Source organism: Phaseolus vulgaris, chromosome 3 (assembly GCF_051622355.1).
Source record: "Phaseolus vulgaris cultivar YP4 chromosome 3, ASM5162235v1, whole genome shotgun sequence".
NCBI classification, from domain to species: domain Eukaryota; kingdom Viridiplantae; phylum Streptophyta; class Magnoliopsida; order Fabales; family Fabaceae; genus Phaseolus; species Phaseolus vulgaris.
In genome coordinates this window covers 50,422,612-50,446,200 of record NC_143500.1, presented here as the reverse complement: position 1 = coordinate 50,446,200, position 23,589 = coordinate 50,422,612, and the positions used below count along the sequence as shown (strand labels likewise).

At 30.2% G+C, this 23,589-nt stretch overlaps 3 protein-coding genes across 10 annotated transcripts; all 3 read right to left on the bottom strand.

Moving 5' to 3' along the window:
• Positions 1-1,326: 1,326 nt before the first annotated feature.
• LOC137808366 (vacuolar ATP synthase subunit H family protein) lies at positions 1,327-9,302 on the bottom strand. The gene is made up of 12 exons (XM_068609441.2): positions 8,991-9,302; positions 8,810-8,878; positions 8,513-8,638; positions 8,228-8,330; positions 8,077-8,147; positions 7,169-7,236; positions 6,930-7,047; positions 6,254-6,415; positions 5,754-5,879; positions 5,385-5,510; positions 4,190-4,369; positions 1,327-1,870 (listed from the first exon to the last, which is right to left on the bottom strand). Exons 2-12 carry the CDS (start codon positions 8,837-8,839, stop codon positions 1,622-1,624), a joined length of 1,359 nt encoding a protein of 452 aa, XP_068465542.2. The 5' UTR covers positions 8,840-8,878; positions 8,991-9,302; the 3' UTR covers positions 1,327-1,621.
• Positions 9,303-10,687: 1,385 nt separating this feature from the next.
• LOC137808365 (protein DA1-related 1) lies at positions 10,688-16,873 on the bottom strand. 8 transcript variants are annotated; one of them, XR_016519275.1, is made up of 13 exons: positions 16,405-16,835; positions 16,089-16,174; positions 15,308-15,455; positions 15,064-15,154; positions 14,391-14,655; positions 13,730-13,850; positions 13,498-13,581; positions 12,547-12,666; positions 12,215-12,432; positions 12,044-12,106; positions 11,820-11,938; positions 11,673-11,731; positions 10,688-11,584 (listed from the first exon to the last, which is right to left on the bottom strand). XR_016519275.1 is itself a non-coding variant. In XM_068609439.2 (13 exons), exons 3-13 carry the CDS (start codon positions 15,416-15,418, stop codon positions 11,238-11,240), a joined length of 1,593 nt encoding a protein of 530 aa, XP_068465540.2. In that variant the 5' UTR covers positions 15,419-15,455; positions 16,089-16,174; positions 16,405-16,659; the 3' UTR covers positions 10,688-11,237. The 8 variants fall into 8 exon arrangements, 4 of the variants coding, with proteins under 4 accessions (XP_068465540.2, XP_068465539.2, XP_068465541.2 ...); XR_016519276.1 differs by having other exon boundaries at positions 16,089-16,166; positions 16,405-16,649; XR_016519274.1 differs by having other exon boundaries at positions 16,089-16,267; positions 16,405-16,621.
• A 5,692-nt stretch (positions 16,874-22,565) lies between these two features.
• Positions 22,566-23,180, bottom strand: LOC137805690 (LOB domain-containing protein 25). The gene has a single exon (XM_068605629.2). The coding sequence runs from the start codon at positions 23,163-23,165 to the stop codon at positions 22,566-22,568; it is 600 nt and encodes a 199-aa protein (XP_068461730.2). The 5' UTR covers positions 23,166-23,180.
• Between the last annotated feature and the right edge of the window lie 409 nt (positions 23,181-23,589).

The following is a 23,589-nucleotide window of genomic DNA, read 5'->3' as shown; positions in this document are numbered from 1 at the left end:
AGTCCTACCAGAGACTAACAACTGATCCAAAGATTACCAACGAATCCAACAGAAAGGATCAGGATAAGTTCAATACAATCCAAGCCGTGCATCTCATATGTCACGGTGTGCATGAACTCTCCCATCAGCTTCTCACCACCTGATATCTTAGTTTATGTGATTTAGATCATCAGTGAAGGTCAAAGATCTTTGTTACCACAAGGCATCAATACTTAATAAACAACAAACATCAGTCCAAACATTATCCCAAATGTATGAATTCAATTCCATATCATTTTGTCATACAATACCATTAAAAAAACTTATCAACAATATTCAAAAGCGTAATTAACATAAAAAAAATAACACTTAAATATTAAACCATCAAAATATAATATTTTTACAGATTTAAATAATATATAAACAAATAACCCAATATATAAATACACAACATCCATGCAAGAAAAATTGAATATTGGGACCACGTCCCTTCCACATTCATATCTTCTATCCTAGGGTGCTATTAAAAATTAAATTTAGCTTCCCTTACCTCAATTGTTTGCTTTCCAAGCAACTTCTAGAATTTTATTCCCCACAATCTGGATAAGCTTCAAGATTTACGGATTTAATGCAAGTTATCCAAACAGAACAAAAATTTAGTATATAATAAAATAAGTTGAGAAGATTAAACTTCTCAACTGACCCCACCAAGATTGATGACTAAATCCTAAGGAAAAACAGAGAACAAAGGATATTTAGAGTAAAAATGAAGTTACTCTGTTTGGAAACCTGATCGGATAGAAATGTTCCTTAACTCGCCAACTACAACGTGGTCTGATCAGATTCTAAAATAGATAAAGATTGAAAGAGAAAATTAAGAGAGAGGGAGAGAAGAGAATATGGAGAGAGAAAGAGAAAGAGAAAAAAGAAGAAGAAAAGAACACTGGTGTTCCTTTTTTTTTTTAACGCGACATCACAACGCAACCATTCTTACCACATAAAACGGAGATACGTATTATATCTATTATATCTAAAAATGGAGGATAGGATATACGAATATATATTATATAATTTATAAAAAGAAATAAAAAATCAGTTTATTAAAGGTATAAAAAATAAATTTCTATTTTAAAATTAAAAATGTAAATGTTATTTACCAATTCTCTTTTTAACATATAATTATTTCTAACTTACACTTCGATATTTCTGAAAGAAATTATCAATAACTAAAAATAAAATATATAACATTATAAAATATTTATTATAAATCTAAATATTTTAATCATTTAAAATAAACATTTATTTGTCCATTGGTTCTGACCCCTTGACTCAATCTGATAGCTCGTATTAAATAATAAATTTTGTTTTCTAACAAATTCAACATTACTACAAGCACAACTTCCAGTATTTAATTACAAAACTTGTTTTATTCGGCAGCAGAATATCATGCATACTTATTATTTCTCACATAAAATTTCTTCTACTGTTGAAACCGAAATCTTAATATGCCATACACAACAATAAATTAATTACTAAAGCAATGAATAAGCCTTGTACACGAGAACCGACCCAATTTTTGAGATAGCAGTCAAGTTGATGGAATTAAGTGCATCCAGCAGGGCACCCACCCCACAAAACAGAATTAAACCTGCAAGAAACTCGCATACTTTGCACCTAAGAAAAGCCGCTGGATGCAGAGTAGTGCATTCTTGGTAACTTCAGCATTTTCATGGTTCATAAGTTTCATCACCCGTTCCTTGGCTTTGAGGTCTGTCACAATTATCCGTCCAGCAGGATGGTGCTGGATAAACTGTGAAATGTCATAACAAGCAACTGCCAGAGTCCTTGGATCACTGGAAGTGTCCAAAATTGTTATTAGGACCCTTGGGATCTGCAACAGATGAAGTTAGTATTAATAAATAATAGATGATCAGAACAATGTTTAGGATAGGTAGTACACAAAAAGATTACACTATCATCATCTTTCCTTTCTAGCATTATCAAATGGCACTTCATATAGCATAATCACCCGTTTTCGCTATAAAAATGTTTTTCCTTATCGATAAGGATTGCAACGAAATATTGTTTTATAGTACGCATGTCTCATTTGATGGGATCCACAAGCACCCTCAAAGGAACAAAACATTTTAAATTTCATTTACCATATTTCGGTACAGTATAATGTATATTGACTTTGAGATGAATATCATATCTATCTACTTTCCAAACACCATCATCTAACACGACGAAATCAAGTAACAATACCGCAACACAGAACCAATAAATTCTTTCGCACATCAGTTAAAAAGTTACTTGATTTTATAAAAGGAAAGATTTTGGACCACGGAATAAGTTTCAGCCACAATGCCTTTAGGACTCACCATAATAATAATTATACAGAAATAAATTAACTAAACATATTTCATCTCTTTAGGCCATAACTTAATGACAGTAGAAAGAAAGTAGAGATCCAGTCAGCTGCGATCATCTATAATGTATTACCCACCAATCAAACGTTAATAGATTTGAAGATATATGATTTGATGTCTCCAACCATTTGAAGATGAAGACGTGATGGAGTTTGCCTCAACCTTGATAAAGATTAGATGATTTTATTGTTCGAGTCTTATTGAGTTGTAATTCTTAGGTTTAGGGTTTGTTTGAGTGAGTGTGAAATTGTTTTCAGGAGTTTTTACATGATTTCACTTGGTTTAAATGAAAGTAAACAAATTTCAAATGATTAAAATCTCTTATAATATATTGAAATGTCCATAGCTTGGTAGAAAACACAAGCTTAAACATTTCAATTGATTAAAACAAGTTTTTAAAGACCAATTTCACACTGTATCAACAGATTGAAATGCGAATCAATCTATTAAATTTAAACCCACTAAAGAAGTCAATTCAAGTGATTGCAATTGAAACTCACTTTAACTAATTGAAAATTCTTTTAGAAACTCAATTTGCAATGTTTCAATCAATTGAAAAAGATTTTCAACCTGTTGAAAATATCAATTCAGCATAATTGATTTCTATCTTTTCTCTTCTAATAGAAAACTCAATAGTTTTTTATACACCATTTTGTTATACATTAGAATTCTATTTTTAATTGACTGAAAAACTTTCCTTGAGTTCTCATTCTGAAAAATCCTTCTAAAGATCAAGATTCAAGCGTTGCAACTCATTCTTGTTGAGAATCACCTAGCATTGCTTCTAGGGGGAGTTATTCTTTGAACTTAATTGTCAAGGTGATTCAATCCAAATTGTTTTCTTTGTTGTTGGTTGTTCTTGACTAGGACTGTCAAAAGAGTTTTCTTGAGATAGGATTTCACAAGGTGTAAAAGATCTAGTAGGGTTCAAGATATTGTATTGTATTGTATTTCTTGTCTAAAAACTTGATATTAATAGATTAGCTTAATTGAGGTGATTAAGCAACTAGATGCAACTCTTGTAAGGGTGAACCAGTATAATTCTTGATGTTATTCTCTTTTCCTTATCTCTTATAACTCATATGAATTATATTCATATTGCATGGTTATGGAATATTAAAGAACATTGAAAATAGTATTTATTGATTCAAAGTTAATAATTCATTCGTTTGTAAAAAAATTCTAAATTCTTTGAAAGTTTAATTCACCCCCTCTTGAACTCAGCCTTTTTTTCTAACATAAGCGTCATAGTAGACACCAATTATCAATTGAAAATTCATATCATGTTGCAAAACATCATCCATTTTGATACTCTCACAAATACTATAAGAAACAAAACATAAATAGCTTGCACAATTATGTAATGCTAAGACTCAGACTCATTCGTGTGAGGGCATATTCTATCATGGAACACAACATCAAGTAATTCCATACTGTCTTGAAAAGAAAAGTATAAGAGGTGTATCACGGACACTAAAACATACACCAAACGGATACCGTGATACTTATAATCTTCAAAATGTAGGACAAAGTAATATTTATATATATATATATATGTATATATATATATGTATATATATGTATATATGTATTTATATATATATATGTATATTGAACATCATTATGAATTATTTAAATTGACAATTAAAATTTATATATTCAAAATCATCTATAAAAGAAGTTAATCAAATATAAACCCTTGTTATTTTCCTCAGCCTAAATTTTCAAGTTTTCTTAAATAAGAATTGAACTAAAGCATAAAGGAAGAAATGTACATATACCTGGAAATCATTTTCTTCAAAGTTGGTTATATTTTCTCGCCAGAATATGGGATCTTTGTGCATGGGAGACCAATCTAGATGGCCAAGGAGAACTTCTTGCTTGTACATATCGAAAGAACTTAGTTTCTTAATATTATCCTTAAGCCCTTCTTCCAGAGAATTCAGTGCCTCCAACAAGTCCTATACAAACTTTTCTAATCAATAGAAATGTTGGGCTAGCAATACAAAATTGGGTATTTCAAAAGGAAATGTGGTAATAGAGGTTAAAAATAGCTATCTATTTTTGAGTTTGTAATTTAAGATAAAGTGATAAAGCTCCAGTAATACACACACACATACACACACATATAGTCCAATCATAGAAGGGTGCCAATTCAACCAAATGCAGGAGAGAATGGAAAAGGCACTTTAGAATAGTGAAAAAACGGATGTCCAGCATGTGTATTAAAGTTAGCAATGTGATCGGTGTATCATACATAAGGGTTCACGTACACTTGTGCATTAATGATTACAATGCAAACAGAAAATAGAGAGAATAAGTTACTAATGGCCAAGATGCACGAGAGTCACTGACGTGAACCCAGGAAGCAATGCATCACAGATTAATCAAATTTCATCAACAATATTGTAATATCATCACAACTCATCTATTGAGTAACAATAAATATTTGAGAGGAAGCATCATATCATTCCGGTAAGTAAATTCAGCACTAACCGTCATTCTGACTTTCCTTTTCTATTAAATGCATGACATCAAATGCTAAGTGCCATTAAAAGTGTGATGCATCATAGAAAACAGAAAGTGTATCTAACTATTTAGTACAGAGGCCCTGTATAACAACGTAAGACAAGAAATAATATATAATAATGAAAGGCCATGTTATATAAAAAAACTATGATTAGGATGACAAAAAAACTAAAATATTAGGTCTGACTGCAAATACTTCAATAATGGCAAGATGCAAAAATGGGGCAACCTAATGCACAAGACTCCCCGCTCCACTGGATGGGGTTTGGGGAGGGTAGGCATAGGTGCATAACACCTAATCCTGCAAGAAGACACTGTTTGCAGGAATTGAACCTCTGATTGCAAGGTCACAAGACAGCAAATTTACTGGTAAGGCTCAAAATAGCAAGAGGTATTGCACACAAGTTCAACAGGACATTAATGTATTGTAGGTCCTGATTATCTGACCTCATCACTCCATGCTTGTGCTTTTAAACTCTGGACAACTTGTGGCAGCTGAAGATCAACCATCTGAGCACCCAATGTCCCTTTTGACATCAAGTTCTTAAGAGTCAAGACAATAACTCTAACCACCTTGTAAAACAAGTATGCCAACATTAGAATGCTATGCCAGAGAAAGTTATAAACAATTAAATATCTACTTGCTACTATTACAGACAGAGATATAACAGAAAGTTAGCACAACTAAGCTAACAACTATAAAAGAACAATAAGTCAATAACTACTAATGATATTGTAAGAAATAGAGAAATATGAACAACAATTTGTTTATAAGAAAAAAATGAGATGCACATAAATTCAACAAGTAAGCAATACCTTTTCTTTTGTAGAACTCTTAACAACATCAATAAGTCGAGGAAGGGTCCTTGAAGTAGCCAAATATTCAATTGCTGGCTCATAATAGGATAAGAGCCATATACAGAGACATGTTTCATAAAGAAGCTGTTACAGAGGAATTTGTCAATTAATTTCCCTTTGTTCCCTATAAAAGAAACCCATGAAATCTAAAAAAATTCATCAATAACATTTCATTATTTTTACTGGTAATTCAATTTTGAAGGCAACGTATCTAGAATCAGATATCACTCATTCAATGTTGATAAAAAAAGTATTATTTGGTAAGAAGCACCAAGCATAAGTTATCCATCTCTTACTAAATGCAATAGAGACTCTTCGATTTCTAGCAAGTATTTACAGACATAGCTAGATATACTATGCTTACCACCCAAGCACCTATCCTATTGGAATAGTCCAACTAAAGACAAATCCAATTACTCAATTTTCAGATTCTCAGAGGTAGAGTCCAACAAACTTGCCTGAATGGACTGCTGTGTGGATGCTGGTGAAATCAATGGCACGAGTAACTTGACCCCGTCTGCCTGAACAAAGGAAGACCTAACCACAGGTTCCTTAAGCAGTGTTGATAGGCAATTGATAGCAGTTGGGACTCCACGAGTAGGATGAAAAGGTTTCTTCAACTACAAATATAATAAATCAATTATAGATGGAAGTAAGAAAGCATGCATATTAGATAGAAATGGATCCATAACATCCATAATATTGTTTTTCTTTTTAATTTTTGTATATCATAAATTTGAAGTACAAAGAAAATGGTCAAAATCCACAAGAATCATATGACATTATATAAATGACAAGTGTACATAGCTTTTAATCTTCTGTAAAAGAAATGACAAAAAAATGTAATTTAAAGCGACGGATTTTCAGTTTCTGTGTTCATAAACTTTCTATTGATCTGAGTTCATATATTTATGCATCTAGTTTTTAATTGATTCTGTGGTACAAACTATAACTTAGTGTTCAAATTCAGAAAATAATGCCACTCTTGCAAGTCTAACTAAATTTTCATAAACGTCAAGTGATTGTGGCAGCTTCCTCCCTAAGTTGAAAGATTAGTTGCATTGTCAACATATTCGTGAATTACTCTTATCCGGTGGACATAGAGAGATACAAACAATTTTCAGTATCACATACCTGTTCACATAGCCATTTTACTAATCCTATCAAAACATCATCAATAGTGGTAAATGGCTTCTTTCCATCTGATGCATCTCCATTAGACACAACACCATTCTGATTTTTTGGCCTGACACTATATTCAGAAAAAGGTGAAATTTTTTAATAACTCGTAAGGTATGAAATGGAATCTGATATTTAATTCAAGTCTGAGAATTTTTGAATTAAAATGTGAAAAGATCTCGAGTTTGTATTACCTAACAATTAAAGCAAGGATCTTACAACTTTTCTCTTGTATGAACCAGTTTCCTTTCCAGAGCAATCTGCAAGATGAATAATATTGTTTTTCTTTTTAATTTTTGTATATCATAAATTTGAAGTACAAAGAAAATGGTCAAAATCCACAAGAATCATATGACATTATATAAATGACAAGTGTACATAGCTTTTAATCTTCTGTAAAAGAAATGACAAAAAAATGTAATTCAAAGCGACGGACTTTCAGTTTCTGTGTTCATAAGAAAGGTATAATACTAGACTACAAATGACCATATAAAGCACAATCTTCCACAAGCACGTATTTTACATACACACATATACTATCATCAATGATTAGACTCCCTGCAAAGAAAACTCTTAAAACCGTTTGGCTGAGGCTTAAATAAGTTTTAGGTCTATATATATGACTAATATTTGTTTTTAAGTACCCAATAAAAAAAATTAAAATTGGGTACCTAATAATTTATAAAATTTTGATTTAAATCCCCAGAAAATATTTAATTATATTTTGTCCCTACAATTACATTGATAATTTTAACTGATCCCTAAAATATTTGTTTACTTCTATTTGATCATTCAACTTATTTCTTTTATCATAACAACCGACATGTTTTCCATCATATGATGATGTATGCTGTCAATAAAATCTATATAGCCCCCTCAATGGGATACGTATTTCAACTTTACAAGACATGTATTATAGAACTGGTAGGAATCAGAATGGACATAAACCAAAGTGTTTAACTTGTTAAGTACCCAATTTGAAAAACAAATTACTGGGTATTCAATACAAAAATCAGTCATATATGTGTGTGTCTAGTCTCACCTCCAAAACAAATAAATCTAATAATTATGCAAAAGAACATATTTGAGTAAATACTTAACTTAGGAAAGGCTCATAAGTATCTTCATCTGCAAGGGTACTGTCATGAAAAAGTCTTGCTCTCTTAGGGTTTGCTGCAAAAGATTATAATTTCAAGGTAATGCCACTGTTAACAAACAAAAGAGAAAAAAATGGACCAATTTCAACAATTTACCTGCAAGCATTTCATCTATCAGTGCCAAAACATACTCTACAGTATCTTCCTTGAAAATATCACTCATAACACGAACAAACACGCGAACATAAGAGGGACCATCCTGCCACACAAAGATCGAACTTGCACTTTCAATTCCAATGGACAACAAACTTGGGAATCACAAATTAAATCTACTTCAAATCAAAATTGCAATCAAATCAAGTTTAAAAACTCAGCACAACAATTAACAAACTAGGATTTACTATTACTTTCCTAAAAAAATAATTTAAAATAAAAAATTACATCATCGAGCAACTGTGCTCTGTGACTCTCTGATCGGTGATCATAGCGCCTTAAGAGCTGAAGGCTCGTGCTAGAGATGAGCTTCGTGGACATGTAGGTCTCCCATGGAATGTCCCTACTCAGAACCTTCAAGAAAACTCGACACAATGTCATTGTGAAGAAATTCAATCGACATCGACAATCAACACATTAAAATGCACGAGAACTAAATCCAAACGGAATCGAGCACAATCGGTTTCAGATCGAGGAACGAAGAAACGAATAGAGAGGAAACGGAGGAAACGGATCCGAAAGTACCTGTTCGGTGGTTAATTCGGCCTGGTCCATGGCAGTGGGGAACCCTAGAACTCGCTCTTGAATTTTGAACTGCTAATGCAAAAGCGAAATCGAGTGAAATGAATGCAAGTGACGGAGACATAAGTGAAATTGCAATGGAAAGAAAGTAAGAAAGTGACGAATCAGATGAGGATTATTTTACCTCGCAATTTGGAGGTTTTTGGATTTGTAGCAGAGTGACAGAAGTGAGAAGGAGAAGGGAAATAGATCAGTTTTGGCATCACATATTGGTAAGCATCTCTCGCCACGACCATGCTACAATCATGTTCATCCTGGGCCACGTGGCTGCCAATGAAGTTAAATTCTTTATTACCGAGACCCATGTGCTTACGATAACAAAAAGTAAATAATTAATTAGTATAAAAGAATTTATTAAATTTATAAAAAATATGTTTACAAAATAAATAAATAATTCTTATAAAATAATTAACTTTCTTCTAAAAATTCTTCATCCAAACAAGAAGGTTAGTGTTTGAAAACCCTTATAGATTTGGAGCCTTTCAAATAACACAATAGAGTATATTATTTAAAGTTACTAATGTCAAATCTAGACATAACAAATCAAATACATATCTATTATGAGTCGGTATAAATCTAGATACAAACTATGATGGATTAAGTTAAAATTGTCTAAATTTAATATAGTTTTTTTTTTAATTTGATATACAAGTTCAACACTATATGACTATGAACTTTTTGCTGAAATTGTTTTTTCGTATTTTGGTTTAGTATATTTATTTTCTTATCAAAATAATTGTTGTATTAATACTTTTATTGAGATGTTTATTCTAGTACAATAAATAAAAGATAGTCATATTATTATATAAAAAAATTTAAAAACTATATTATGAAAATTATGGAATTCGTTATTAATATGAAAAAATGTTTTTATATTATAAGATAATTCATCTACCATTTTATACAAATTTATAGTGAGTGTGCCTATATATTTATTGATTTAGTTGTGTGAACTTGAAAACACTACAAAAGTCTTCTACCATTCTTAAAATATATAGTTCAATTTCATACAAATAGTATACATAAAAAAATAATACAAATAACTAAAAACATCAAGTGACCATTAGAGCTAGAAGATGAACATATATTCATCTAATTCTAAGTAAGTGTTCTTCAAGAATGAAATGTGAAACTCATTTTTATTTGGATGTGGTTCTTGTGTTTCTTTGTGATTTTTGTTTTGGCCTGAGTCATTTTTATGATAATTGAAACATATTGTTTCATTTGTTTTACATTTTAATATTATAATCCATTGATCAAGTCAATGTATCCATATATTGTGAATTGACAAAAAAATTTATAGGAAAAATAGGTATGGTGTCTTTATGTGAACCTTAAAGGGTTCAAAGTATCTTGTGGGGAAGAGAAACTCCATGGATGATCATCAGTAACTTGTGGAAGAAGGTTTGTTGTTTTTCATATAGTGAGGTTAGACATAAAGATAATTTTCCATTTAGGTTTGGATTTAAATGCAATTCATTGTGTAAAAGGAAATGCATTTCACTTTGTGAGTTCATAGCATTTTGAATTCAAGATAGACCAAGAAAGTTTGGTTTTGAAAGGTCAAATATTGTCTCAACAATTTGTGAATGGTTTATATTCAACAAATGAAGCACAAAATAGTCTTTTATTAAGATAATGAAATCAATATTTGAAAGGACTTTTGTAAAGAGTAAATAGAAACTTAAAATCCTGTGCATAGCCGGGGTGGCTAACTAGTTACTTACATTACAAAGGTGAACAGTCATCACAGAAATACTGAGAAACCATCTTTCTGAATTGAAGCTTCCAAGGGAAAAAAATCCAGAAAAAAAGAATATAAGCAAAACACAAAAATTACAAAAATTTTACTGGTATTACTTGCACTGTTTTAATATTTTCAACTGCTGCAAGGTATTTTGTAACAGATATAGAATATAAAGGACAACATTTATCTGGAAATGGCAACAACTGCACATGTCATCCCTCCCCACTGCACCCCCTAAAAGAAATAAAAAACTTTTTGGCAACCACAGACTAACAGGAGCCTTTTTTTCATTTCCTTATTTAGTCCGGTGTAATGTGAAAATTATATACTTTTGGAACCTTTGCATCCTATTTAATTTAAATGACAAAGCTGATATATCGGTTGATGTAGAGAAAAGAAAATTGTATCATATTTCTCAATTTGGCTAAAGTGAGTCCATCCTTTAGAGAGAAAAGCAAAAAGTCTCCCTCATTGATGAGAATAGCCGTTGATATGATATGCTTGTGCATACTAAATCATGATTTTGTTCAAATTTAACTCCTTAATCTTCTCATCAACAATTGAGATTCCTTACTTTTCTCACGAAGATGAACTGCTCACTCTGAAGGAGTCTAATACCATTTTTCAATATGGAAAACTTCCAGTCATTCGGATATGGTCAAGGGTTCTTTTAAGCCCATACTTGAGCACTGCCTGGTTACCCTCTCTGAATCCATCTCCATAAGCTGATGAACTATCTGACTCAATCTGGTGTTTGAAATATTCACCAAGTTTCTTCTCAAAATCAGAACGTTTACCCTTCTTAGATGATGAAGAGGACGAAGGTGACGAAGAGGATGAGGAAGAAGAAGATGATGATGATGATGATGCACCTTCATTCCCAGTGCTGGAATAGATCTCCGATTCTACCCACATATGAGCCAAGACTTGGCAAATTCCTTCTTCAACTTCTGGCTTCAGATTGCCATAGCCTGCCATAACCCCACAAATCTGTCCAACTTAACACTATGAAATGAAATTACAAATTTTCCACATTGATCACAAGAAGGATGATGGTACCTTTAAGTCTAAGCCACGCATGCATCATTTCGTGAGCCAGGATTGATCCAGTCAATAGCCTATGAACATAAAATTCGTGAATTGTATGCAGTGAAATCCAAATGCAAACACTTTAGTTCATGAAAATAGTTGGTGACAGAAGGATACCTGGGAAGGCCATACAAAACAAGTATGGCTGTCACTTCACATCGACGGATCAATCTAAAAGGCTCGGTTATCATATCTATGAGCTGGTATCCTGCTCCTATCCTTGGCCTCCTTAAAATCTGGAATTACAAGAAAAGAAATTTAAACCACTGCTTGATCAACAGAGACAGTTTATTGAGAATTAAAATCATCAATGAAGACTGAAATTCAGAAGAGATCTCTACAGTAGGAATAGTTTGCTCTTCAGACAAGCAAAGTCCTCTAGTTTCAGGTAAGTGGTGATGACCCTACACTCAAAAGCAATGCAAAATCAGGGCAATAGAAGGGGTATGATGTAAAGAAGAGAAAATGGAAGGAAAATTTCATGAATGAATGTTCAAAACGTTAACATTTACATTCTTCTCTCCTTCCATGGCTTCGTTCAGTGCTTGTCTCTCAACCAAAAGCATAGGAATTTGCTGCTCTATCTTCATATGTAAACCTTCATAAAATTCTTGTATTTCAACATAGAGAGGTTGGCATTCATGAGTATCCATGATAGATGAGTCAAGACACTCCAGACACAGCTTTCGGCCATCATCAAGCAACAGATATTTGGCATCCACTGACTGCACTGATTGGAAAATTTCATATCAGATATGAAAAGGAAAAAGACAGAGAGAGAAAGGAATGAGAAATGGGATGCATCAACAAATGATGACATGTTCTGGGAGCTGTTATAACTGACCTCCATTCTTTGACAGCTACAACAACGAGGAGTACCATCTCGCTCATGCGATGGACAATATTTTTGTAGCCAGAAAGGATGTGCTCTATACTCAATGAGGCCAGCTGAGTTTGGTGGGATCTGCAATGAACAAAAATTGATCATTCAATTGTACTGTATATTTATAACTAGAATAATTGAAAAAAACAAAATAACATCCAATTTTAGATTCAGAAAAGGAGGGAAAGGATAACATGTTCACCCTTTCACTTATACCTTCGCCAACTTTACATTTATATTAATTCACTCAAACTCCTTTTGATTGAAGGCTTACGGGTATAATATAATTCCATTAATGAAATAGTAGTAAAATTTCTTCAACCAACTTTTCAGGGAATTCCATGTACAAGTTGTCCACCTATTAATGGTAGATTGTAGGAAATGAAAAAATGTTTGACCTAGACTAGAAAACAAAATGGTTTCACTTGCTTTCTCTTGAAATCTTAATGTATCGTTTCAAGGTGTCTCTAGTCTCTCCAATATATTGGTTGACTGAGTATATGTCATAGCTCAAGAACAGGCTTATTTTAGCAATACAACATATTTGATATAAACTTCAACATGCACAGATAGAAAGTCTTAGTAGATCACAGAAATTTTGAACAGTGTGTAAAATGACTTTAACTTAGTGTAGCTGATCCATAATTTCTTGCAAATATAAGCCAAATATTACAATTTAAGAAGTAATCAAACATTCAAACTTATGAGTCATCAAGGGCACGCATGGCAAAACATTCTCGAGTACTATTCTGATTTCTGGACTATAGTATTTTTGAAAACAACTCAATATCAGTAGTCGTCCAACAAGACACATGTAGTGAAATTTGTATACGTATCAAATTTTATTGAAACCATTAATCAAAGACTAATTGACTAAAAATCTGTAAGAAAAAACTGACTGCTATTACTTACAAAGTTATTGCAAACATCACATCTTGGATGATGCAACTCCTTATAGCAGGATTTATGATAACGGCGATTTCCAGACATGGAAAACTGTAAATGAATAAGGATGTAAACATTAATTACAATCATATTAATAAAAATAAAGCTAAAGATCTTCATTTATGAATTCCAGAAGAGAGTTTACATGTGTTCAAATTGAGTTTCATGAAGCATATAACAATGGACACAAGACTCTAACCTCATAATCAGTGATTGGAAGTTTGCAAGCATGACAACAAAAACATTCAGGATGCCAATAACCTCCCATGCAACTCAAAAATCTTCCACTGCCAATCTCGGCATTGCAGCCAGCACAGGTTCTGCAAGCACATTTTGCAACAAATAGGTTTAGCCTCTGTTTCTATAAGATTCAATAATTTATGAAAAAGAAACTTTATAGATGTCTCCTATCTTGATCCATGTTTTTTTCACTAAGTCGAATATTTCAATTTTCTTAGAGCGCGCACATAAAAAATCCCAAGAAGGCAAGATATTTATTATATTCACAAGTGCTCGCAAGTTACCATAAATATGACACTAACTGACCTCATTATCAAATGCTATAAAGGGCTGTCCTTGCATCATTTTCATTTAATGGAAATGAAGACAAAAAATCAACAATCTTTTAGTCTACATGTCAACATTTCTTATATTAACTAAGAACAATTCAGAAATTCTTCATATTGAAGTTTGGAACATTATCTGTTTGGAAAGACTTTTTTCACTGCCAGTATTCCATTAAAGCAATTTTACTAATGAGGACAATCATTTGTCCCCCTTTATTTACCACAATCAGTGAAGTTCGGCAATTTCCATAAATGGTATTTGAAAGATAAAAGATGTCTTCTTTTCCACAGTACCTGTATACAGGTGGGAATAAGTGTGCAAAAGGTTGAAATAAAGAATCAGTGTCAGATCGAGGAGGAGAACTAATGCTCAAACTTTCTTGAATTGCCTTGGCAAGTTGTTCATCTTCCTCAAGTTGAAATTCATCAAGACTTTTGTCTTCATCCTGTTGAATTTGAGCATGATGGTCATCTTCATCTTGCTGAACTTCACCAACACATTTGTCTTCCTCATCATCAAGTGGACACAGTTCATCATCTTCAGATTCAGAGTCATCCTCTGGTTTTGAGAGGCAAAAACATGGCATTTTTAAATACTTGATTGAGCAGGGGAAAAAATGGGAATCCATTTTTTTTAATGGACTCTTTAATGGGAATCCATTTCCAAACACAAGTTTACCAAATGAAGTTTCAGAATTTCTTTAATGGACTCTAACCATATGAAAAATATGTTCAGTACTTTTTAACTAAGTATCAGAATCAACAAATCCTAATAATTATGGTATAGACTAGAATTACACTTTAACGGAGAGACTTGATAACTGACACCAAGAAACTTAGATAACTATACAAGAACTTAATAAATCGATATGCATTATGTTTAGAATATACATTTTAGGTAACCATGCATACTGAATTCCTAATTTTAATAAGAAGTTACATAAAACAGCACAAGCATAAATCTCACCAATAACTTTTTTCCCTTTCGGATCTGCCTCTGAAAGAGAGAGTGCTATTGCCCGATCAATTTCTTCTTTCTCAATTTCCGTCAAATCATCCTGCTCTCAGTTTAGACTATTACAATTCATAACTTCAGACCAAATCCGAAAGGAACTAGTGCTATGTTAGGTTCAAGCAACTATCGTGCTAGAAAATGACATGATAAGTTGAAAGAATGGTCAATTTTTTACAAGAAGCAGAAAGTGTGTTACCCTTGAGTTATCATGATTCTCTGAATATCCGTCATCTCCATATTTCCCATGATATCTTCCTCCTGAATATTTACGGTTGGATACCTTGAGCAATTTTTTAAACCAACCCATGCAATATTATTTTCTCCAAGTTGGTAAAAAACCTCTTCTGAAATAAGCCCCACGAGTAGACAAGCAATATATTACAAATTACACGAAGGGAATTCCACAGCTTAATTAAACATTTCAAGAAACTGCAAGAGCTCAAGTTCAATTCAATTTTTCAAATGTAGCATGATCATCTCTCTAGAACTATAAAAAAAATTAAAAGATCATACGCAAATAAATGTTCCAGAAAGACATGTGATCCCAAAACTTTTACAATCCAGTGCTATTTGAGGTATTACATTTGCAATGGCAAAGCAGGTATCATGAAGAGTAGATAGATCATGGAATATAAAATCCATATCACCTCTTATTGAGGGAATCACGTGTAACCCAGTTTCTCAGGTCCTAAACAGTTTGACATATACCAAGGAAAATGATAAAAGAAAAAAAAAAGGGTGAAGAGAGAGAATTAGCATAACTTGTAAAAAAACTTGCTATATGTCTAATTCGCAAGGAAGAATGGCTGTAATGTTCTTCTGAAGACATTTTGAAGTGCAAGAAAAATTCTATCCAATCAGCATGATATTTATATCAATGATCAAATAATTTTACAGTTTCTGCAATTAGCATAATCAATCAACCAACTCTTCAAACAAGGTAATAAGAAAAGCATTGAATTTCATATCAAACGTACGAATTAGCTCAAATATCTTCAGTTCTGCAGCATCGAATTTGCTCTTTCTTCTTTGTCTTTTTCCCTTAAAGCAACGCCCTATGGGGCTTGATAATGAATAGACTCAAATAGAATTGCTTCAAGAGAAATTCAAATAATTCCACATGCATAAAAGAAAAAACTTCCACCAACCCCACCATCTATGTTGTTCATTATAGATTGAAAACACCGCAAGCACAAAGGCCCCAAGATAGACAAAATTAATATTCCCGAGAAGACAGGGAAAAAAGAGGAAAAGAAAGTGAATTTATGACAGAAGACAAAGAAGAAAACGTACCTTAAAGAGATTATGAATCAGCAGAGACAAAGGAATCAGATGAATCCCAGTTGAAGTACACTTTCTGAATTCTTATTCCCATTTAGACACAGTCAACCACACAGAAATAGCTATTTCTCTCTCTTTCTCTGTCACAGTGTGTGTGATCCTGGGAATAGCTTTTTGAGTGCAAAGAGTGAAAAGGGGAGTGCTTGGATGACACGCAAATACAGGAAGGGCAAAAGGGGTGAGTGTATTTTTATCTTAAAGGAACACAGGAAAAGACGGATTGGAAGGTAGATATGGAGAATCAGAAGAAGCAGTTGAGTTTCATATTCAATGTCACTGTTTACTCTTCCATGTGGGGTCCTCTACCATTTTTTTCTGCCACATTCCACCAAAACATGAAGTATATACAACTTTTCGGTGGCTTCTTTCACATGCGAGACCCCGGAGGGTGAAAGATTCAGTTTTTGTTTTATCCTGTTGCTCCATGAGTTACTGCCAATTTCAGTGTTTATGCCTTGTGACATGAAGTGTGCTTGATTTCTTACTTTAACCAAGTAGCAGGTAGAGTTAATTGTTTAAATTTAAGTTTAATTAGATTAACACTCGATAATATACCATATTAGATTAATCAATTCGATGAATAATTAAATGCAATAAATGTTTAATTAAATACAATAAATGAAGTCTTTATGTGTCATGCGTCATCGTTACGCGTCCTTATACGCGTATCGTCACCCGTTCTTATATACGTCATCGTCACCCGTCTTTATATGTGTATCGTTACGCGTTCTTATAAACATTATTGTCACACATTCTTATATGTGTTATTGTTACATTTTCTTGATATGTGTCACATATTTTCGTCATACATTTATGTTAAGTTTTATATAATTCATCTAATTTGATGAAAAATATATTTATGAAGATTTTATATAAGTATAAATATTGATAATACTTATGTTGTGTTTTTGATTGAGAAGAGAATTTGTAGGAAAACAAGGAGTCAATTTGTGAGGATTAGAGAGAGCATGTGATGTTGTTTGGATTGAGGAATGATAGTGTGGATTTGTGATGATGGTTTATTGAAATTTGTGAGTAATGTAATGGACGAAAGTGATTTTATAAATTATTTTAAAGATGTAAAATATAAGTTTACAAATTTATCATTGTTATTAAAAAATATTTGAATAATGAATTATGATATTTTTTTTAGATTTGAATTAATTAAATTTTTCTAATATATAATATCCATAATTACTTGTATTTTTTAATAAAAAAGATTAAAAAATATAATAGAAAATGTTTTTGTTTTATATTGAAATAAATTTATTAAATATATTAAAAATTATAAAAATAATATTTATTATTATATATATTTATTGTTTTATATAATTATACGTGTGTTGTTGATATAATTATTTTATTTTATTATTTTCATTTTTATGTTATTATTAATAGTATAATTAAATATTTTTGAAATTGCTAAATAAATTTATGTAATATTTAAATTTTTTATTCTTTCTCAATTATTTCACTCCTTCTATATCTATAAAATTCACTTTTCTTTTTCTTTGAAACTTCAACTACACAATAATTTTCTTTATGCAGGTTTTTTCACACAATGTATTGCATCATCGAAAAAATAAAATTAATTTTATTGGATTAAATTATTTTAAGACACATATTTCATCAAATTCTTAAAATATTTTCTCTCTTGAACAATAAATTTGTAATTATAATAATTTTTTAATTATTTATAATTATCATTTAATATATCTTTTTTATTTTTTTTTAATTATTTAATTAATATTTGACCGGTATAAGTATTAATATATATATATATATAATATTATGTTACTTTATAAGTGTGCTTGATTTCGTACTTTATCTAAGTAATACTTAGAGTTAGAGTTAATTGTTTAAATTTAAGTTTAATTTATTTAACACTAGATAATATACCATATTACATCAATCAATGAATTGACATAATATACAAATTTTAATTAAATACGAAAAATGAACACGTTATTTGTTATGCGTTCTCATTATACGTCACACATCTTTGTTATGTATTACACGTTCTCGTTATGTGTCACGCGTTCTCGTTATGTATTATGAGTCCTTGTCACGCATTCTTATTACATGTCACACATATTTATCATGTGTCACATGTCTTCGTCACGCATCACGCATCTTCATCTACATTACACTTCCTTATTACAAATCTTTATTGTATATTACATGTTACACATTCTCATTAATAAATAAAAATGGTTATAAATTATTAGTTACATGATATTTGAAAAAAATTAAAACTATGAGATAAACACAATAATAATGTGAGAATTAGGACAAAAGGACATAAATACTTTAATTGCATACTTTTGAACCTAATTAATGAATTTGGGGTTGACTACTTTATCTAATTTAGACAGCTATTGAATTTTGTAATGAACATGCACGATGCAACTACTTCCCCTATTAATGAAATTGACACCTAAACTAAGGGCTAAATGCAAGACAATCAAATGGCTGAATTTTTTTTGCCTGTCCCTCCAACAATAATTTATGCACATACCACACTAACTAGTTTTAATGATAACATTTTGTTAGATATATAAAATGTGATACATCTTATTCAAAATCAGACATATCATTCAGAAATTGTTTGATTCGTGTTTTTATATTAATTAGTTATACTTGTATTGAAATTTTATATTTTATTATTCACATGTAAATTCATTGTTTAGATGCTTTGACGGTTAAAAATGTAGAACTAAAATTTAGCTAGTTATAGTCAGATTTTTTTTCCCTTGTTGACAGCCACTTTTTTTTTTGTTAAGATGTATAAGAAAATTATAAATTTACCATAAATAACCAATTCCTACTATTATGTACTTATATAGCCGAAACCACAATTCATGAACCTGATTTCTCAACATGCAATTTATTTTATTTTTTGCTAAAAATCTTTGAGAAATACGAGTAAACAAATTTTCATCGACCCCTTTTTTATTATCTAAAAAAGATAGTTTGTTTAATTTATATTAGTTGAATTTTTTTTTAAAAATTAAACAACTATAACCAATTATTAATTTATAATATAACGCATTTTAATTAATTTTAAGAATTTGAAAAACATAGAAGTCATTATTGAAAGTTTAAATGATTATTTAATTTTCAAAATTATTAAGGATAAAATAAATTGGATAGTAATTAATTTTAAAATACTTATTTTACAAATAATGTATTAATTGTTAAATTTAATAATTATTACGACTGTATGTATTGCTAGATTTTGTAATATGGGTATATATGGTTAAATTTATGTGAGACCTGGAGAAATAACTAAATAAAATATTGAATTGTGTATTAAGAATTTAAAAAAAAAAAATTACAAAGTTTCATCTCATAAATATGAATAGATAAAGTTTAATGTTGAACATACACATTGTTATTGTCAAACAAGTTTCCTAAAAGACGGCATCTAATAAGTAAACAAGTCACTCTTAATTCCAAACTACTTCTAGTTAAACACAACTATTGTTTGAAACGCTTTCACTTCTATCTAAACATGAGTATTATTTGAAATAAAATATTTGTTAAACTCAACTACTCCTAATTAAACCACACTTTGACACTCTTCTAGCTGGCTATGAACACATATAATGTTCTTCCTTGAACATAAAAGTTGAGTATTGTTTTGAAAACTTGAAAACATTTAGTTGACTATGAACACATATAATGTTCTTCCTTGAACATAAAAGTTGAGTATTGTTTTGAAAACTTGAAGACATTTTAAAAGGTAAGTGTTATATAAGAGACAAAATGTCTTATTTATATATTTATAAGTTCCTTGCACCTAATGCCACAAAAAAAAATGTGGGACTAAGAAGTTTCAAAGGTAACTACGAACACATGGTTGTATTTAGCACCTCTTATTGATCTAAAATTGGTCTCTCTCATGTGATGTGGGTCTTCCATGTTCCAAACTTCTTCTCCCTTCACTTGACCAAATTTTGATTCTTATCCGTTCAATCAAGATCCACATAAGTCTTTACAAAATCCTACATAAATATACACCTATACAATTTATACCAGATTAAATAGAAAGAAAAAAAATTCTAATGTTCAACTCTTCAAATATAAAACCTTTTTTCCTTAAAACTTCATTTTCTTTTATCCTCTTAACCAAATATTTTGTGACCAGTGATTTCAATAAGGTAAATGTAGGCATAAATTATTATTATTTTTTTCAAAATATGACTTAAATGAAGATGATCAATTACAATAATAATTAAACATTTACTTTATAGTATTTATAGTAGGTGTGTATAATATAAATTATAATATTATTATAATATTATTATACATTACATCCTTACAGAAGTTCAAATCTTTTAAATTATATTCCTTTTTATTTTAATATTTTAAACTCATGATATATATTAAAAAGAAAAGAAAAGACTGCACTACAAAAAAAATCAGTATTATCTACGGATTTTTACCCACGGATCTAAGTTCGTAGGTAAATTCAGCATTACCGATGAATATTACCTACGAACAACATTACCTACGGACATTACCTACAGATTCTGAATCCGTAGGTAAATTCAACATTACCTACCAACTATTCGGATCTTATTACCTACCAATTTTTACCTACGGATCTCTATTACCTACCAACTATTACTCACGAATCTTTATTACCTACAAACTATCACCCACTGATCTCTATTACCTACCAACTATTATCATAATAATTATATATATAATATTTAAAATATTAATATAATATGAAAAATTATAAAAACATAATTCATATTCATAAATAATAATAATCATAACTAATTTATACATATTATCAATATTAATATAATAATTTAAATAATATAAATAGTATTATATTAATAATATAAATAATATTATTAATAATAATACTATTAATAATATTAGTAATATAACAAAATTAATAATATCAGTAATAATAACATTAATAATATAAATACTATTAATAAAATATATATAAAATTAACATTATTTATAATATTAATAATATTAACACTATTTATAATATTTATTAATATTAATAAATATTAATCATATTAAATAATATTAATCGTATTAATAATATTTAATAATATTAATAATATTAATAATATTAATAATATTAATAATATTTAATAATATTTAATAATATCAATAATATTAATAATATTAATAATATTTAATAGTATTAATAATATTTAATAATATTAATAGTATTAATAATATTTAATAATATTAATAGTATTAATAATATTTAATAATATTAATAGTATTAATAATATTTAATAATATTAATAGTATTAATAATATTTAATAATATTAATAGTATTAATAATAGTTAATAATATTAATAGTATTACTAATATTTAATAATATTAAACAATATTAATAATATTAATAATAATAATGATATTAAATATATGAAGAATGTTATTATTTTTTTTTATTAATTATATTAATATTGATAATCATACTTATAAATATAATAATAATCATAACATGATAACAAAACTTGACTGGTGTAGTGGTTAAAGTTTATGGATATTTCTTGAGGGACCTGGCTTTGAGTCTCATCTAGATATTATTTAAACTTTATAAATATTATATTTTGATTGAAATTATTGATTTTGAATAAAGTTCTTAAAATCTAAAATTAGTTTATTAAATATTCTTTTACAAAATATTTTATTTTTTAAATATTTATACACATTATTTTACTATTAGTCATTGATATAAATGTTTTAAAATAAAAACTAACGTATTTGGCCATAGTGCTTATAAAGCTATGAATATTAGTAAGAAAAACCAACAATAATAATTGCATTGCACGAGTAAATATTAACCTAAAAAAGTCGCGGGCATTGCAATCAACGAGTAAAAATACTTTTTTTTTTATATATAAAAGATTGTATTTAGAATTATTTATATAAAAAAATTCAAATATAATAATTTAAACATTTTCCTAATACAAAAACAGATTTAATTCATTCCTCTAAAATTAAATTAAAGAAATTAAGAAAATATAATTCATTAATAATAAAAACCTAAAATCCAGCATGACGCAATAAATAGTTTGGAATCCTTTTGGTGGAGAAAAGCAACAAGAAGAAGAACATGAATTTGGTTCAAGAAGGAGGAACAACAGTCTCACCCTTAGCGTCGCCACCTTGAGGTGGCTGCAGCCGCGAAAAAGCTGGTTCCCAAGCCGAAAAAGGATCCCATGAAGAAAGATCGGCATCATCAACCGTGATTGTGAGAGGAGCCTCAAGGTCCACCATATTCGCATGAGAATCGGAGGAACACTGCTCAATCATCTTTTGCATAACCTCTGGGCCCACGTTTTGGGCCACTTCCCTTTTCGCCTTCTCTAGCTTCTCTTTCAGGATTCGAAGACTCTCCTCCTGCTCGCATATCACCCCAACGCACCCATGCACCGGGTCTCTCACACGCGCCTCCGCTTGGTACGTCAGTGCCCTCGCCGTCCACTTCTGCAACTCCAGCTTCGTTGACTTCAAAATGTTACTCATGTTGCCCCCGCCGAACACATGGTGAACGTACGCGAACCGCTGAATGCTCTCTGCCGGAAAATACGGCGCCATAAGGCAATCCGCCTTGCACCTTCGCCGTTGATACTTGCACGCGCCACATGGGGTCATGCTTGGGTTATTTGTGTATTTCTTCTGCAACAAATATGTTCTATGAACAAGTAAAACAAAAAATCTCATAAAATTGTTAATTTATATTCATTTATTTATTTTAGAACAAAAATAAGTTGTAAACTAATTTTTTTTTTAAATTATATTATAACTTGGGAAGTTATTATTCTTTTTAAAAAAAAATGAAGGTAGCAAATCTCATAAAATAATTGATAACATCTAGAGAACGTATGCACCTTAACACTAATTTCTACATTTCTTCGTAAATTGGATAAACAACAAAGAGTTGAGGAAAAAAAAAAGCAAAATGAAATAAATGATGCAAACAGAGGATAAAAATAAGTGACACCGATAGAGAGAGAGATTATTGTGGTATGAAATGGAGGAACAACAGGAGGAACATGAATCTCACAACTCTTCTTCACTGTGTTTTTATGTATTCTTTCATGTGTTGTATTTATACACTTTCACTTTTGTCAATATAAGAATACAC